This window comes from Bombus pascuorum, chromosome 8 (assembly GCF_905332965.1).
Source record: "Bombus pascuorum chromosome 8, iyBomPasc1.1, whole genome shotgun sequence".
Classification (NCBI taxonomy): Eukaryota; Metazoa; Arthropoda; class Insecta; order Hymenoptera; family Apidae; genus Bombus; species Bombus pascuorum.
Genome location: NC_083495.1, coordinates 15,611,269 through 15,623,830, shown reverse-complemented (window position 1 = coordinate 15,623,830; position 12,562 = coordinate 15,611,269). Strand labels below are relative to the sequence as shown.

Here is a 12,562-nt window from a genome sequence, read left to right as displayed (position 1 = left end):
GATAAATTACCTACAAAGAATTCATAGTTGTTTGATAGAAATTAGAAAAATTTATATTTCATTTATATCCAGCGAATAGAATCAACGAAAATTGTTTATTTAAATTACAAAACTTTGCGTACTTTGATTAATTATGTTCGTATGTTTATTAACGTAGGAGACATCGACTATATTACAATGAAATATTCAACGGGTAAAGGTGAAATTCTTATTTGTGAAATAAAAAATCCTCAAACTGCGTACTACAATAAAATATGTGCTTACTGGAATCTTAAGGAACTCGTAAAAAAGTTTAGACCTCCTTAAACTCTTGTACTTTCTTTTTATAGCAATCTAAAAGTTATACTTTTCTCTTAGCTGTTCACTTTTGTAACCCATTGTTACACTTTCCAATTTTATACTTCAACACCTTTCACTTCATTTCATTTCACTTTGCAATTTAGTAAATCTACGAAATTACTAGCATGAAATACATATTTTACATCAAATCGACGAATCTTTTGTTTTGGTTTCACAACTCGTGGAATTTTCATTATTTCCATGTAAACATCGGTGATAATTACATTTAATTCATTCCTTTTCGAAGCAATAACGTTCACCTAATGACGTAAAAGAAGCGAAAAATATGCAATTGGAACAGATCTGTCATAACGTTATAGAATAAAAACAGAATAATGTACAAATGATGTAATTGTCATAAACGATTCCTAAGTAGTCTCTTATCCTCCGTTATACGTTATAAAGTGCTATATTGTTACGTTAGTACTTAAATATTGCACGGTATTTTTTATTATTTGCTCATAACTATCGGTGCAGTTAGAATTATTAATAAATTATACAAAATTCCACTGTATTAGTTTTTATTAACTTTGAATCGTCATTTACATGTTTTATCTGGAAAGTATAATGGAATTACTCGATTTATAAGAAGCGTATTCCGAAAATTTGCCACGGCTGTTGATTTTCAAAGAGCGACATTGTGTGTTATTATTTTTAAATTAATTATCGACAAATAAATTGAAGATCTACTGTACTTTACGATTTCTCTATTATTGACTAACATGGACATTTCATTGTCGAGCGATCGTCTAATTAATTTAAGTAGTATATGTTTAACTTTGCTAAATTTACGTAGGACATTGAATATTAGAGATACTTTGATTATCCAAATAATCCGACCATGGATTACCCAACGACAATTATGAGAAATTTATCCCTTAATTATCAATTATCTAAATGTGTAAACCAAAGTTCCAACTTATCGTAGATTAAACAATAGAAAACAAACAAATGCACAATATACAATTAATGAAACAATTCTAATTAACTAATTAGAGGAAGTAACTATTTTTACGTCTACACATCACCTATCTCCAGTGTGCCTTTTTATTTTTGTCAAAAACGAATTATCATATTTAAATTCGTAACCAGACTAGAATATGAAGTTGCAAGACGACAAATTATTGCACACAACGCAAACAATAGTCTCAAACACGCAATTAGCGCCAAAAGTAATCTCACTGCGTATTGTGGCTTATTGATATTGCGAATAATCGACTGCTCGAATACTTTGATAATCTTCGCGAGGTACATGCTTCCACTAAACATCCAGCAACTTTCATTACCCATTTTCAGATCGGCTTTAAATTTTATCAATACATATAAATATAGTTGAGCTTCGTTACGATGCTAATGAGATTTCAAGATATTTCGTACGATATGTACATAACAATTTTTCAGGACTGTTGGAATACTCTCGTGAGCCACTGAAACGTTACGCGTCTTAACCCGAATTTACACTGTATCACTTTGGAGGAGAAGAGCGAACGAACGCTGCTTTCATTCTTGTTTCATTCGTATCGTAGACGAGATGTCGTAGGAAGCGGTGTCGATTGTGCGACGCTTGGTACGAGAATATCCTGCGCATCTTTTTACCAAATTACCGAATTTGCGCTGTTTCACTTTGGAGGAGCACGGCGGATGAACGCTACCTTCGTTCTTCGTACGCGGATAAATCAAAGATGAAAGCAGCATCCACCGTGCTTCAGCAAAGTGAAACAATGCAAATTCGGCTTTAGTAGAAAGATACGCAGGATATCTGGTCCCAAGCATCGCACAATCGACACCGCTTACCGGGATAAGCCGCGAATGGTTAAATTCCTCCGCGAACTTTGCGAATAGCCCAATACACGTACGAAGCTTGCGTGAAATTTGCTAAAGCTGAACGACCATAAACCGGCAAAGGGATTAGGGTACCCGCGGCGAGGTGAGGCGCCATCGAGCGCAGCTGACGAGCCGATCGCGTGGCCGGTCTCGCGAAAAGTCTCTCTTCCTCGCGCGCGCGCGCGCTTCGTGAAAGCCGATTCGCGAGCAGGAAGAGCGGCTCGTAGCCGTTTATCGTGCGCGCATAATCTAATTGCGTAGCTAGCCGGCGAACTGTTTAACATTAAACCGATTGCACGGTTTAGTCACAGTCCCGGCGTCGGGACACGCGTGCGTGCGCGCCGTTCTAAACGGATTGACCCAAAGAAAACCTCTGAAATGACATAAATAACGGAGACATGCACACGGTGTCGGCTTATGTAACGCGATGTACGTACAAAAGCCGCGGGAAAAATCCGACGAAGAAACGCCTTTGATCGAAACCACCGCAGCCACTGGCTGTTCTCCAGAAAAATGAAATTCCGCCTCACGCTAATGAGAATTATTGGCCATGGTTTACAAAATTTCCTTGTCTTCTCTTGAATCGCTCGTCGTCTTTCGTTCGCGAAATTCGACCACTTCCAAGTAAAGCCGGTTATATACTCGTGCACGATCGAGTTAATCGATATTATTAGCGGAATTTTGCAAATTAGCGATACCAATAGATTTCCTTTCATCGAAAAGATTTTACGTTTTTCTCGTTTTCTTCTTGCGAACGAAATGCTTCTTGAAAATCAAAACGTGGGATAAATTATTAAATATTATATTCTTCGGCGAAGAGAAGGTCTTGCTAAAAAAAATGACACTCTCCTTTCTTTTTCAATCGATACGTTGCATGTTGAACTACAAGCGATATTCGTCGCAAACGGTTGTAGGTTGGCAAAAGTATGTAATAATAATTCTTTACGCATTTGGTCGAAACAAACGTGTAAGCTGAAAGATAGTATAAACGTAAAAAGTGTGGAGAAATGTGTGGCTTTTTTTTAATAAGACTCGTAAGAGTACGTTAGAAAGTGCAAAGGGAAGATTGCGAAATAGAGCGAGGGGCGTGAAGCAAAGGTCAGCTAGAAGCATCGTAGCACGCTTAATTTGCGAGAAACCTGGAAGTTGCTGATATTCTTCTGCTGATTAAAGGCTACAGCTTTTTATACATCTAGCTTACTCCTCGGCTCGCGTGTCTTTGTTTCGTTGCAGGTGTCTTTTGAGCAAATTTGTGGAAAATGAAGTTTACGTTGCCGAGTACGTTGCCGATGCAGTAATTTAGGATGTGTTGATTAAAATGAGAAGGAGAAGACGAGGGACGAAGAAATACATGGGAACATACAAATTGATAGAAACTGCAACATCAAAAATGAATTAAGAATTTAAGAAATAAAAAAAATTGAAACCTGTGTACGAACAATGTCAAGGACGTTAAAATATACTAAATAGAGTTCATGTTTCGCGAAGCATTAATTTTTGCAAGAAATATACGACGATATCATATGGTTTTACAATCGTGTTCTTTGGTAGCTCCTTGCTGCGGAGACAGCGCAACATGGTGATGATATGGTTGCCATCGACAGGGTGCTGTGTTTCTATAAAATCACCAATTCTGTCAACACACAGTTAAATAATTTCTATCTAATTTTTATGAAATAAAGTAAAATAGATTTTGGCGATGTTTGTTAAATTAAAGCCAAGTAAATTTGTCCACAAAAATATTCTAATGTTTAGAATGTCCATCTAATGTGCATGACAGCGTCTCTGAAGATATCCCATGCGTCTTAAAAATTAGAGTAAATTCAGTTAAATAACAATTTGTTCTCGAATTTATCGCACTAACTATAGAATACTCATAATAGATCTAACGTTACGTTATGTGAAAAATATTATAAATGTAAAATTCTATGAAAAAAAATGCAAGAAAGTGAAGCACTGTACTATTTTTAAAGCGTATTATACATCTATATTGTATCAGTGTATCGTGCAATTTTTATTTTAAAGTATAGAAAAATTCAATACGCGCGGAAAATTATTTTCGTTAAGTTATTTTTTTGATCGTACATACATAATAAGTCATAGAAAACGCTATCGTTAGAAACTTTGTAATCCCATATTTAATTCCTCGCTAAAGTTAGCGAAGAAACATAAATTATAGCATTCTTGACATTCGTGTAGTCATATAAGTTTAGTCTAAACACTATTCGCATACACACTGAACGTTGTATAAGTATAAATATTACGGAGCTTAGGGATCGTTACGAACCAGTCGTAATTTAGAGTTTGCAAGTTCTTATAAATGCTTGCGATTGCTTCAACCATTATTAAGTATGTTTAGCAGAGGTAGCTTCTCATAACAAACTTTACGAACGTGTAAATACATACGCAATATTCCTATACATCCAGAGTTCGGGTCATTCAATGAAAAACCGAATTAGTAATAATAGTTGATGAAGTTTGATTCGTTATTCTTTGTAACGTTTGATCGCAGGATATTCGGTTATGGATCGTATCAATTAAATTCGTAATTTCGAAAAAGCGCTTAATTATTAAAAAAATCCGGTAAACAGGCAATCGGTAACTTTCAATTAAAAGCTAATAATTTTAACATTTAGTTTCAAATTTAAAGACACGCGGGCATTTGCAGTTTGCCAAAATATCTTCATTACCAAGTATTACTTTCAGCCATCGAAAACTTGCTAATTACCACTAAATTACATAAAACTCGCCCTAAATTTATCGTATTCATCATAATTAATTTCGAACAACATATTAGCAAACTAGGGGAGCAAAAATAATTAACCAACTACCTCTATCCACTCTGTCCCTAAACGGAATTCGAAAACGCTCTTTCCCACAACTTCGATTTATCATCAGCCCCAAAATTCGAACTATAAATTTAATCAAGTAATAGCAATTAATTTTTTATAATTACCCAACCTCCTGGCAAAAGACAATTTATTATCCACCAATAAATGATGACTTTTTTTTACTTGAATGTACCAATGTTAAACATCCACACCACACCACACACACACACACACACACATAATGCGTTGCTTTAAAATGAATCATAAGGCGAGAAGTAAAAAGGTTTGTACCGTACCGATGATTTTACATTTACCAATTTTTATATTTTTGTTATCTCGTATTAATTTCGTACTAATTCGAAATTGTAACGATCTCATCCCTTCTCTTGAATTCGATTATCGGGCTTGCTTTAAAATCGATAAATATCTCAATCCCTATGAGTTTATGGACATTAATTAAATTACATTGATTAAACGTAAATAAAGTTAAAACAGGTACATATCAAACTATGTAAAGACCATCTATTTTTTATTCAAAACAAACTATCTCAAAAAGATTTACTCGGCAGTACGTTATTAATGATTCAGCCTAACGTTTCACTGTTTACGATGTCGCTGACACAAGCTGGAGCATCTCGATGAAATAATCACACGGTATTCAACGATGACGTTGTTGCTGTGCATTCATCGTAACTTTGAAGGTTTCCGGTGGTAGCGAATGTTATAGTCTGAAAATGATCAATGTAATTACAACATGTTGCTATATTTAGATGGGCGATAACCACGATAGTCGTAGTACGCTTGATACCTGGACGATGGCAGATATAGAGTCGCAAAAGCCGATGTTTAACTTTAATGAAATCATTTTTCTTGCTCGTACACCCCTTAAGTATCAGTCGATGCCGGTGCTCAAATTAGCGGCGTCATCGTTTCTTTTCTCCTTCCATGGCACTTAACACGCGTGTATAGTAAGCATTCCTGGCGGATTTCACGCGGGTAAAGTTTGCGAAGTAGCCGCCGGGCAAATTTAGCCGCAAGCTCTAATTAAAACGCGCCGAAGTTTCCGGAGCACGCGAAGAATATTCAACGCGGTTTTTCACGCGGCTCATGGACGAACGCATAGCCAGCGAGTTTGCAAATGTTGTTGAGGCGCGTGAAATCTGTTCCCTGTTGAACATTTTACATTTTATTTACAATCTTATTAGAAATTATTCACGTACCTATAGTTGCTCGTAGAAGCATTCCAATACTTTTGGATATTTTTTTCCCGTTATACGAAACATTTTGAAATTTTACCAGCACCGTAACGAGACCCGGTTCTCGTGATCGTGTCGAGACAGTTTGAAACAAGTCTAGAAATATGTATGTATAGATATTGCGAAGATGGCAAAGATTTACGTGGGAAAAAATGGAAGTTCATGGAAATTATGAACAGATGTCGAGTAGTTTTCTGCGAAATATAAAAAAATATGATTTATTTTCAACGTTTTTTCCAATCGATGTATTCCATTATGGAATTCTATGTTTTAATATCGCAACTATGAGAGCTTATTTCAGGAATTCGCTTCGTATTTCTTTCGTCGCTATTTCTTGGAATTTCGTGGAATTTCAAAAAATTGAAATATCAGGTACTCGATCCTTCTTGTAAATTTCCCAACTTTCTTACTTGGATGCGTCGCTATTGCTCAGTCTCTGAAAGAGAACAACCGATTAACTTCCATAAGCTTATTTGCAGAGCAGTCGTTATAAATCTGGCAGTAAATGAAAAAAAAGTACACGTTACATTTCCCTCGTCGACTTTAAAATTTACGGAGGCGATCAGTACGGTCTTCTGCTCGACCCACTTGATCTTTGATCGATTAATCATGCGCTAAGAATTTCGCTGCAGTGAACCAAGTTCGGATAAACGAAATTCTGTTGCGATTCCAAAATCACAGCGATGAGAACGTCTTGCCGCTGTTTTCCATAATCTAGCGATACAAGGCAGCTTGGTAAATCGGTTTAATTAAAAGTTTCATTACCCAAATAACAAGGCTGTTGTCGAGTAACGCGCAAACGTTAGGCATTTCTCGGCGTGTTGTTCGAACGTCGAACGACCGGTAATCCCACGGTAATTTTGTCACGCGTTAAAATATTATTTTCTTTTTTTTTTTTTTTTGTTATTACGATACACCGTTCCGTGTATTATCACGTAGAGGTTGTGCCGCGTTATCAGAGGTTCCAGAGGAATCACGCGAGCATCGCTCGGTGCTAGCACACGCCATCGCGCGCGCATATCCATCCGCCGATATATCACGCGAACACGCGCGTCCACGCGGGCTTCGTGGCGCGGATAATTACATACGTGTAAGTGCACATGGCTGTGACACGTGCGTGTACCGTGTTCACGCGTTCTAAGTCTCGTTCAGATTAGTTATGTTGCCTAAATTCAAGGTAGACTTAAAATAATTTCACCGACAGATGTACGTATCGTTTGATTTTGAAATCTTTCCAGTTTATTTCGTTAAACGAAGAAGGCGCGTTATCTTGTCAGTCATATTTCCAATCTCTCGGACATAATTGTAATTTTCTTATCTATATCTCTCCTATTTTCTGTTGGAAATAAATTGTATCGTATTTGTATTTGCAAGAATTAAAATTTACTCTCGGTTAATCGATTATAGAAATTGATGGTAAACGATAGTCTGACGAACACACGAGTTATCCGAATAGTCAAAGGAATTTCAAGACGTATCTCAAGCCCGTTTAAACTTAAATAGATCATAGAATTGCCGATTCTCCCGACTATGTAACTGTAATTTTTCATCGTTATAGTACAAGTTCACGTTCCGATAGGCGGATTCGATCAACACGAGCTACGTTGATCGTTCCGATGAATGGAATATCACGGTAAATAACAGATTCACGTTGGTAAAGCGGTTTCCTATCGCCTAAATACAAATAACGCGTACGATGGCTCGCCAAAGTATTTGAACATATTATACGTGTCATAGGTAACGTTTTGAAATTTCATTTGCACTGTAACAAAATTGAATTATCACGATCGTATGGATGAAGTTTGAAAGAAATCTGAAAATCGCAAAAGTATATTTGAACAGTGAACTATCCATTATATAAATAATTCTCCATATTCACCGGAGTCACCTTTGACAGTCATTCATTCGCGAGTTTCTTTTAAATTTCACCAGATGTTTCGTGCAGCACGGATTATATATTCCATAAAATAAAAGATTTTACATTTCATAAGTGTTATAAAAAGTTTCTACAAGTGTTTGAATGCTTTCATGAATCATACATATACTCATACATATGCATACGCGTATAACTTAACGAACTCAACGAAACTTTGGACATGCCAGCGAATAAATAGCAAACTGACTGCCTCGTGATCGTCCAAGAAATAACGAAAGATAAGAGCGCGCGGTATTGTCAGCCGATATCGGTCGTGCATCTTTCGCGGATGCATGTTCCGTGGCCAGAATTAAACGATGACCGCGCGTAGTTAAGAAACGCGCGCCGCGTTCGAATAAATCCCGCGACGCCTCTCCAACCAACGAACGAACGACTGCGCGTACTTCGCGCTTCCGCGGACGCTGATTTATGCCGCAGGAAATTGCGATAGCGACGGTGCCGCGACTACACGCGCTTTTCCACCATGCGGACAGGGAATTCCAATTTAGACGTCCACGGTACTTTTTCGCGAGGAAATCGTGATTTACCGGTGGAGGAACGATCGGTCGTGTTGCGTAACGGTGTCTGACCGTTTTGGCACGATCGCAGGTGTTTTATCAGCGACTATGCGAATGGCTAATGAACGTTAGGATCGCTTTGAAGTTCGGCAATTGGGAATAAAATTTACATTTTTCACGCAGATCCTCTGTGTTTCCACGGACGAAGAAGATGAATATATTGGATATCGTGAGGGTCATTGGTGACCGATAGTTGGTTTGCTAATGGCGCTATGTTGGCTATCGATGACTGACGATGTAAGAATTTAGTCGATACATTGACTTAAATTTTAAACGCATTTGTGACTCGAGTTAATTTTTTTCACTGAAGAAACAGTCGTAATATACGTTTAATATTGTACAGCGGTGGTCGAAACAACGCTCGTAACAGAGAAAGTATACAACGATATCGTTAATTCTTTTAAATGTACGATGCCCACATACGGAATAAACGATTGTCATCGATGCGATAGAAGAAATATTTTATCACAAAAGTTGCCTTATGAGAAATGTTTTGCATCTACCGTTTTTCATCTTTTTTGTTTACGAAGCCAGAACTCGAAGCTTGGATATTACTTCATAGCTGCGAAATCGCGCATCTGCTCTCTGCCCTCCATAATAACATCGTGTCGTAAACACGCGGCATACACATCGGCAATCAGTGAATGGAATTTTAGGTTAGCTTGGCAGGTGGGTGTACGAGGAGGAGTGTTGGACGAGTCGTAAAACAGCAACTATCGCTTGTGTTCGAGTATTTCTTATAAAGGAACAAACACGTTCAACGTTCAGATTTCTCAAATAGAAATTTTTCAACATTTTTTTTTATAACGGTTCGTAAGGATTTTTCACGCAACGTTTTCATAGTTTGCAAGCACGTTTGCGCCGTAATGCGTAGTTTGTATAATTGAGTTTGGAACGAAGTCGTTTTTGTACCTCACCAAGAGATTGGTGCCTCGAGAAGGGTGTTTTATGATCGACCATCGCGCGAAACTCACCAACGCTCGAGCTTGGTTCTCACAAGCACGAGCCTTAAATATCAACTTCTTTGCGTCCCTGGTACGAAACTTGCCAAGTACTGTTTGCATCTTCGTTAAACGATATCCAAGGTGTTCTAATTTAACGTTTACTTTAAACTATTTTAATTAATCAAGTATCAAAAAGTAGTTGACTATGTGGAGCCTAGAAACTAACTCTACGTGATTGCGTAAAATTATTGATACTATTCAGCTTATTCAAAGTTTGGTTGAATCGTAGGTGACTCGCAATCATTCGGGTTTATTTAATCGAAGGATACCTCGTTTTAATAGCGTTTATCACGTACAACGTAGAATATATAGGAAATAAAATAGCTTCAACTTAAATCACCTGACTCGAACAATTGCATTCGCTTAACTCAGAAGTATCAATATTGAATTTAACGCGCTAATACTACGCAAAAACAGAACACGTGGATGTTGATCGACTAACTAATTAACCCGAACTGTACAATTTATCCCAAGCTTCGCCGATCGTCCAGTTCCCTTTCCTTTTAACCGAGCGATCGAAACCTCTCTCTGATGAACACGCAGTTCCCAATGCGAATGAAAACACACGGGTTTCGCGCGAGCAACTAACCCCGGAAACTTCAACAACGAAGCAGTGAACAGCGCGGCCGACAATGAGCACGCGAGCGACGCGTAAGTCGAGGGAAAGAAAAAAAAAAAAAATATGAAAGAAACACGCATAAAAAATATGAAAAGAGAGAAAGAGTAGAAACGAGGGATGAAAGAGAACAGGAAAAAAAGAAAGAGAGAAAGAAACGTTCAAGATGAACGCAACAAGAGCCGAAGAGTTAACGCACGGACCGGTACAAATGTTTCTTCTGCAGCAGGGTTGCGGGGTGCAGTTCAGACATGGGAAGTGAGCATTACTGCCTGAGGTGGAACAATCATCAGAGCAACTTGCTGGGTGTGTTCAGTCAACTGCTGGAGTCGGAGTCGCTGGTGGACGTGACACTGGCGTGCACGGAGGGACCTTCGATACGTGCCCACAAGGTAGTCCTCTCCGCGTGCTCCAGCTATTTCCAGGCCCTATTCCTCGACCACCCGAACCGCCACCCCATAGTCATCCTAAAGGACGTACGTTTCGCCGAGCTACGTACCCTCGTCGACTTCATGTACAAGGGCGAAGTAAACGTCGAGTACTGCCAGCTATCGGCCCTCCTAAAGACAGCGGAGAGCCTTAAGGTGAAGGGTCTAGCGGATATGACGAACATCAACGCGGCGGTAGCGTCGAGGGACGAGCAACAACAGCAGCAGCAGCAGCAACAACAACAGCAACAACAGCAGCAGCAACCGCAGCAACAACAGCAGCAACAACAACAACACACGAGCACATCCGAGGGTATACAACGCGAGACATCGCGAGAACATCACCGTGAACGTGAAAGTATAAAGGAAGCGAGCAATAAGGAGAGAGACAGGGAAGGAAATACATCCGGTGGCACGGGTTTACCATCGGCAGCAGTGAAAGAATGCGAGCAACCCCAACAGAACGTAGCCCAACCACCCACCAGCGAGTCGACCGAGGCGGTAGACATGACGGATTGTCCGGCATCGCCCACCGGACCCGGTAGCCCTTGTCCAGGACCTTTGGCCCTTGATCGACCTAGGAGGGATTCCGAAGATGCCGCAAGTTTAGAAGAAACGAGGGGTTCCCTTAGTCCGATCTCGGTGCACAGTGGACCGTCGGATATGAGTCTAAGTAACAATACAGGAAGCACGCCTGGCGTGCTACCGTTGAACTTACCACAGAGCCGGCTTCCGTCCCCGCACAGTACAGAGCCTCTCGCGGGTCCGTCGGGGTTACCCCCGGTCCAACAAGTTCCACTTGTGAGTACAATTTTTATTCTCTTTATATCTGTATAGTATATTTATGGATCGAAAGATTCGAGCAGAACGTTTAACGTATTTGCCGCGAAAGAGACCAACCGATGCAATATTTACGTTACTATGATCGAGACGCAGCGAATGTGTTAAAAAGAGGGGTGTAAAACGTTAAGGGTTCATAGAATATATCGAGATCACAGAGATGTTTAATTCGTGTAGGTTCCGAAAGTAGTAGATTGCGGAGGAATATTTAATAGTTTATTAAACAACGAGTTATTATATCCTTATTACTTGCAAATCGTTCTTCGTTTAAAATGGAAAATTTTGTGAATAGATTTGAAATTATGAAGCAATAGCAGAAGCTTTTTTTGACGGTGATACTTGTAATTTTGGGTGTCCAATACATTTTTGTATTTTATCGTTGTACGTGTATTTTATTCCATCACTGAAAATCTGTATCATTGCACAAATAGCAACACGTGCGAAGTTTTATTTCAAAATATTCGTTAGCAACAAATTTTATAAATAAACGAGATCGGAGCAATCAATTTTGTTAACAAATTTTTAACACGAAAGCTGCATAACGCTAGGTAAAAGCATTAGATATTTAATTTCCAGACATTCTATAACGTGTGTAGTAGAACCTTCGGTTTCTGAATAAAGCATGGTCAGTCAGATAAGAGAATTTTTATATAACGAGATATTTATCTTTCCTTATAGAGATTATTCTATACATCGAAAGAAATAGTATAGGTTTCGCTAGAATGTATAATAAAATCTGTTAATTATTTATGTTTTATTAATTACTTGTAACTTTTGTTCTTTCTGTTGCCGAATCGTGGTAACCTTTTGACGCGTTAAATTGTATCTCAAAATGTGTAAAACTTCTTTTTCTAGTATCATATACCTTACATAGTATATATAAATGCTACGAAATGAGAATGCTTTCAACGTAATACATTTTTGCGACTTT

At 38.5% G+C, this 12,562-nt stretch overlaps 1 protein-coding gene across 4 annotated transcripts in view; it reads left to right on the top strand.

Moving 5' to 3' along the window:
- The window catches only part of LOC132909884 (zinc finger and BTB domain-containing protein 14-like), a 121,405-nt gene that overhangs the window by 26,059 nt on the left and 82,784 nt on the right, over positions 1-12,562 (top strand). For 2 of the 4 annotated variants that reach the window (XM_060965074.1, XM_060965077.1), the window contains exon 2: positions 10,590-11,592. In XM_060965074.1, the coding sequence (XP_060821057.1) occupies positions 10,615-11,592 (978 nt within the window). In that variant the 5' untranslated portion in view covers positions 10,590-10,614. Of the gene's footprint in view, positions 1-9,313; positions 11,593-12,562 lie in introns of those variants that run through there. The other 2 variants (XM_060965076.1, XM_060965075.1) reach the window with 2 other exon arrangements.